We start from the raw sequence: 7,500 nt of genomic DNA on the forward strand, positions 1-7,500 counted from the left end.
ATATATATATATATATATATATATATATATATATATATATATATATATATATATATATATATATATATATATATATATATATATATATATATATATATATATATATATATATATATATATATATATATATATATATATATATATATATATATATCTATGTATGTATATATATATATATATATATATATATATATATATATATATATATATATATATATATATATATATATATATATATATATATATATATATATATATATATATATATATATATATATATATATATATATATATATGCTACTAAGCTCCACTTCAAACTAGTTAGCACACATTATGATTAAGACCATACAAAATGTGGACAGGGAAAAAAACTCCTGGTATTCATAACTGTATAACTGTATACGGATGACGTGGATGCATCACCGGTCAAATCAAGCGGAAGATAACTCCGCAAATTCTTAGCCATTTATCACGAAATCCCCAAAAGAGCGTCATTTATATTACGACCACAATTATTACTCTCCCGTTGTTTACAGCAGACATATAACCAGCCAGTTGTCGTCCCTTGCCACTTCTTACAGTGGTGAATATTTATAGGTTTAATAGAGACAAGTAAATGTACTATTTCTATCCTCCGTATCTTATGTCAGATTTCAGCAATACAATATATATATATATATATATATATATATATATATATATATATATATATATATATATATATATATATATATATATATATATATATATATATATATATATATATATATATATATATATATATATATATATATATATATATATATATATATATATATATATATATATATATATATATATGTATGTATATATATATATATATATATATATATATATATATATATATATATATATATAATATATAATTTAATTTTTAATGCCCTTCTTAATTTCAAATTCTTTTTATGCTTTTGGATACGTTTCACTGCAAAGCCTTGAGATCCAAGTGCAAGAAATTTAAGTGGTTGTGATGTCTGGTTGCAGGGTGCGAACCCGACGGCAACGTGATCTCCTTGTGATTATGGTGACACGGGTTCGTTTCCCGCGACCGGACATCTGAGCCACTTCAATGTCTTGCACTTGGATCTCAAGGCTTTGTAGTCACAAGCGTGTCCAAAAAGTGCGAAGAATTCGAGAAGTTAAGAGGGCATTGTGGCTGTTACAGTTACATATGTATCTGCAAAAAGTGACTAGTAGATTCTACACACACACACACACACACACACACACACACACATACATATATATATATATATATATATATATATATATATATATATATATATATATATATATATATATATATATATATATATATATATATATATATATATATATATATATATATATATATATATATATATATATATATATATATATATATATATATATATATATATATATATATTTATTTATACTTACTGCGAAACGACTTAATGAGATTTGTTAATATACTGCTGGTGCATTTGCACTCGCTTTACAAAATGCTGAACATAATATCATGACAAGGCAATCGTTTATAAACATGCAGTTAGGTCTTAGCAATTACTAATGTTCGTTTGTTTACTGAGTCGATTAATGATTAAATTGGGTTAAGTTCGTGCGGTTTTAATTAAAAATTTTGACGGAGCCCTGCAAATTTATGATGAAAAACTGGACCAGCACCGGTGGGTCATCATCGTCTTCCGGACCGGATCGAGGCGTTTCTGAGGGAGTAGCGGTCATGTTGGTATCTGTGGCCGTTTGCATAGGAGCCACTCTTTCTCCTCCCCAAGTGGAGGCTCGATAATGGCGGCGTAGTGGAAGGATCCCTTCTCCTGCTTCGTCATACAATGGCAGCTGTCCTTCCAGGAGACTAAGGGCCTGCCAGAAGTTACCATATCTGTCAGTTTCCTTTCAAAGAGATACTGAAATGTGTTCTCACGGTGATAAGGAGTATAACACCTACACTGTATTTGCTGAATGGCTATTCTGTAAATTGCCAGTAAATCCTTTGGCGAAGTGGCATTTTCCTTCGTATGCTGTACCTCCTCAGTTTTAAGGCTAGCAGGTCTACGAATTTCAAAAATGTGTCTAGATCTGCAATCCTGAATTTTGGCTCCATAGATTTAATCACTAAAATTCACAAGACATGAATGAAGAATCTCATGTAGCACTTCGAAAAATTCATCGGATCAGTGATCCCAGGATGCAAGGGGACAACGCACACAACACTTACACAACGACTTCAAACCTAGTAGATGAGGGACGCGTTACCTGCAGAAGCCGCTGAGATTTCTTCAACCGTTCAAAATTGAAAAGAAATACCTGTTTCAAAGGTTTCAGTTGATTAGCTGTGAAATTCGGTTCCGCATATTTCACCCTGAGTGGTAACCACAAAAATATATTATTTTTTTGCTAGGTTGACGTTTTTTTTTTATTTAGAATAACTAAGTCAACGTTGTGTGGAGTTCGCATGGTTCAAAACAAGAGAATGAACATTATTCAGGTGTATCACAGATGTGTACTCCAATCTGAATAATTGCAGGCATTATTTTTGCAGTAAATACAATAATGATCATGATCTTGCAAACTTCACGTCATAGCTTTCTAGCCGCAGGGCATGTATGAGGGCGTCTGCATGAACTCGTAATTAGAAAACACATCGTATTTAAGCCTTTTCATAATAATAATAATACCTTAATATTTCTTCATTGTTCATCTGTAAAAATTAATCATAAAAAGATAGTGAGCAACTGTTTTCTTTCCTTCGCAGAGATTTTGGTTAAGCGTTTTCATACAGTTGAGGAAAGTGTTCGTTCGTAAAATAATAAGCTAGCACTGACTGACAGAATGGGTTACATATGTACTGTACAGTATGTAAGAAGGTGATGCAAAAACACTTCCTCTCAATTTACCGGAATAGATAAAGACACCAGGAGCACACATCATGAACTCCGATTATTATTGTTCTATTCATTAGATGTGCGACATAATGGCATCCTGCAAACAATGTTTTAACCATGAATATTTGTCCCCTAATTCTGTCAAAGAATCAAAGGTGCTGTTGAAAAGAACTAACAAAACAATTTAAAATTAAGCAGAAAAAATTAGTCATCTGCCAAGTATATCAGATAAAAGCATCTTTTATTCTATTTATTTTTAGTATGCTGCATTTGAGTTGGTTGATTCAAGTTTTCTTAGTAATTGTACAGTGGACTTGCAAGAAGGTAACATTTTATTTTAAGCCTTATGTCTAGGAAATCAGTTCTTACCAGTTATTGTAACAATGTGCACAAACACTGCCTTATATCTTCAACAATTGTCTAAAATGTTCTCATTGGCAATTAATAGACTTTGGCATTTGGAGAATACATCAGTGAGATAGGCAAACATGACTTTTAAGGTTGCATTGTAATCACGTAAGATTTTCTTTGATCACCATGATGAAAGAAAGTACGACTGAAGTGCAATAAAGAAACTCATTTAAGAACACAACTTGACAAAATAAAAGAACGACTACTTGAAGAGTTGGCAACATCGAGGTTTGAAACTTGCGTGACTGCAAATATCTAAGTTAGAATATTTAGAGCTTGATATTGTTATTCTTGCATTGACTTTTCAAAATTTAACATTAATTCAGCGTAAACAATAAATTATGGTGAAATACAGGATTCATCAAAAAGATATAGTGGTAAATTTAAAGGCATATTTGTCAGGAGTGCTTATTTTTATGCAGAGCTCACTTCTATTCGCCATAAAAGTTTGCACCCATTCCTGATCATACCAGTCTGTCAGTTGCTTCTACAGCAACATCATCCCTAATGGCTTATGCGAAGAAGGTTCAAAGGTATTGCACTTTTTTTATTGAAAGTGGAGGACCAGGTTTAAAAAAAATGAAATAAAAAAGAATAATACCTCCTATGCTTACCTGTGAAATAACATTGATCTGTAGAATTGGAAGAACCAGGTGAAGATTCTGCTTAACCCATGTAAACATCGCTAGAAAATGGCTAGCAAAGAGATCGCATATGACAGGCTGTTCATAGTGTGGACGGGACCTTAGCCAAGTCTGTAGAATTGGTTGCCAATCCAAACCTGATGAACTCATGTAGACCTGCAATACAGAAAAAAATAGGACCATGTAAGCATATATTGTGAAATACTGACATATTCCTTTTGTAGGCGTCGATAAAAATTTCGTAACATGGTAATGACATTATTTGAAAGAAAGAATCCATCATTATTAATCCCTTGCCAATTACTTTGGGGTAAATTAGGTAGATTTTAAAAATATCAGTCAATTCACTTCGCTTTTAGCTGCAGGTCATAGGCAGGAGTATATAAAACTGTTTCCATAAAGATAAGAAATATCTTGCATTGAACCACTGGAAACTTTAGCAGGAAGTGATGAGTTTGTTTTTGCTAATATATGCAAAATGAATAACTAGTCATCTGTGCTATTCAGCCGTGAAAAATCTATTTGATAAAACTTTGCAATTATTATCTGTAGAGAAGATGACTACAGAGATGATTTCGGCAGATTATTCTGGAAATTTACATTTCAAATATATGCAATGGCACCGTTTTCCAGACAAATGTGCTAAACTGAGACTAAGAATGCTATTCACGATGTATGACAACATTACATACTAAGGCTTTCCCTGCTGACTACCATCCGTACAAAGGTACATATTTACGAAGTTAGAAAAATAAGTTTATGAATAAAAAAACTGAACAGCAAAGGAATTGCCTACTGACAGCATTGTATCCAGAAATGAATGATAACAAGCTAACTTCTTGTCAACCAGCATATAAAAAGAGCTAGTGTCACAAATGCGAATACCGATTATATTAATAATAAAATTAATCTACAAAAAAGATAACATCCATAAAAGTAACAATGACAAGTGATAAAGACGCTAATAGTCAGGAAAAAATTAAATGATAATGTTAAAATTCTTCACTATTTCATAAATAATAAGCTTGTCTAATTTGTACTTATCAGGGTTCAGATTTTTTTTTCTGGAATACGTCTTTATCAATGCAGATTAAATTATATTCCTACTAATATAATCATTACAAAATATAATTTCTTCTGCCTTGGTCCAGTCAATACAATGACCTACGTGGATAACATGAACAAGAAGGGCAGGAGGGGATTTATATTGACTTAATCTAGTAAACAACTCCTTTTCAATTTGACCAATTTGAAACTGATAAGAGGCATTGAATGGTTAAGAGATAACATGTAGGTAACAATGAGAAGTTTCTATGAACAATTCACTTACCACATTTGATCTTTTAAAAACTAAATTGACATCAAAGTATCTTAGCAATTTAGGTAACCCATAAGAATTCCTGTGGTAAAATAAAACCAACATATTACATGTAAAAGGTTCTCTTACCCTATTTGAATCAAATGTTTCACTGGCATTGTTCAAGGCCTTGTCCGTAAATATCTTTGGATACTGAAGTTTTACACCAATTCCACAAATTTTGTCTATCTCTTCATCTAAAATCTCAGGAATCTAAATTCTTAAGGTTCTCAAGGACGCCGAAGTAAAGACGAATAATCTAACTTAACTGTGGCACTCTGAGTAATAAGGAACACAGCAGATATATTTATTTGTAGGCTTTCGATATGCATTGAATTTGATGTAGAAGTCTATTGACTTCTACATCTAAAAATGACAACAATGAATCTCTTTCCTGTTCAGCTTTAAATTTAATTAAGATAACCAGTTCAGTCACTTTATATAAAACACCCCATAGCGCTGCAATAATGTTCTCTTCGATATATATATATATATATATATATATATATATATATATATATATATATATATATATATATATATATATATATATATATATATATATATATATATATATATATATATATATATATATATATTGTTGCGTGTGGTGCTTGGCTGATGAGTTTATCACTTGATTAACGTAATTTATGAGGCCCTGAGTGCCAAGAACACACGTAACCTGTCATTTAAAGCTAAAATTTAACCTCAAACACAGATGATTATGTAGTTATCTAGGAAATTACTTGAACAATTGCCCAACTTCGGACGCAGTCAATTTTCCCTCTGCTTGAGTAAGGTTTTAACACAACGGATTATCTTGCGCCATTTAGCACTGGTAAAAGGCTATTTCTCTTCCGAACAATGCGATCAAGACACAAGGCTGCCTAAATGCTGAAAATTAATTATTTAACCTTCCCTAATTCCTAGTTACTTCACGGGAATAGTTGAGTCATTAAGCAATATAAATTATTCTTAATCTAGACTTCATAAAGGTAAATAGGATACCTGGGTTATTGTAGATGGTGGAGAAGAGGGAAAACAAAGGAATGGAAATACAGACAGAGATACTAGCGAATCGGCAAAACTTTGGCACTTTTCAGACCTACCGTGGACGAAGGTTGAAACCGGCCATCTTCCCAATTCATTAATAGCAAGGAAAACAGTCAAAGGGCAAGTACAAGAAGGTCGTACACACGACACGTGTCTCTCGCACACTGGCGAATTTCTCTCTGACCTTCTTCGGTCAAAACAAGGCGGTTGGTAGCGTCCATACCCTATGCCCCAGGCAAATCTGAGACATCACCAAATGCATAGGATGAAGGAAAAGAAGCTTAAGTCCACCATTATTAGAGGTTACTGTGTTAAAACCCTCCCTGTGGGTTAGGCCCCTAATTCTACCTATTCCTGCTATGGACGTTATTTTTTCAAAATGCCCAGCCTACCCTGCTCGGACAAAGACGTCTTCCTGTCGTGGTTCGTGTATTTTCTCAACAACAAAAATGCATAGAGGGTGAACAGCAGAATATTTATATATAATATATATATATATATATATATATATATATATATATATATATATATATATATATATATATATATATATATATATATATATATATATAAACACACAATCACATGTGGATGTGGAACAGGAAAAAATTTCTAATTCACATCAGGATCGAACCCAGGTCTTTCAATTGAAAGGCAAGGGCACTGCCCACTAGGCCATACAAGTCATGAAAGAAGTTGGAACCTGAGGGCAACTGCACACAAGGAATTACCTGGGAAAACTAACTGCTGGCATACTAGCGTGTTTCCCCAACGTCCCGACTCAGCAATAACCCAATTGACAGCATTGCATTTGAATTATCCCTTCTGAGTGAATAAGATAGAAATAATCAACACACAATCACGCGTGGAACAGAAATAAATTTCTGACTCACATCGAGATCGAACCCAGGTCTTTCAATTGAAAGGAGTTAGCTTGGCCAAGCAGTTAGCTTACCCAGATAATTCCATGGGTGCAGGTGCCCTCAGGTTCCAACTTCTTTTATGACTTGTATGGCCTAGTGGGCAGCGCCCTTGCCTTTCAATCGAAAGACCTGGGTTCGACCCTGATCTGAGTCAGAAATTTATATATATATATATATATATATATATA

The 7,500-nt window shown here is 32.6% G+C and overlaps 1 protein-coding gene across 1 annotated transcript in view; it reads right to left on the minus strand.

Annotated features, from left to right (window-relative positions):
• LOC136832859 (dynein axonemal heavy chain 5-like) overlaps positions 1 to 7,500 on the minus strand; it is a 401,416-nt gene that overhangs the window by 169,323 nt on the left and 224,593 nt on the right. Inside the window, 1 exon segment of the mRNA XM_067094521.1 lies at positions 3,950 to 4,135. Within this exon segment, the coding sequence (XP_066950622.1) occupies positions 3,950 to 4,135 (186 nt within the window).

This window comes from Macrobrachium rosenbergii, chromosome 50 (genome assembly GCF_040412425.1).
Source record: "Macrobrachium rosenbergii isolate ZJJX-2024 chromosome 50, ASM4041242v1, whole genome shotgun sequence".
NCBI classification, from domain to species: Eukaryota; Metazoa; Arthropoda; class Malacostraca; order Decapoda; family Palaemonidae; genus Macrobrachium; species Macrobrachium rosenbergii.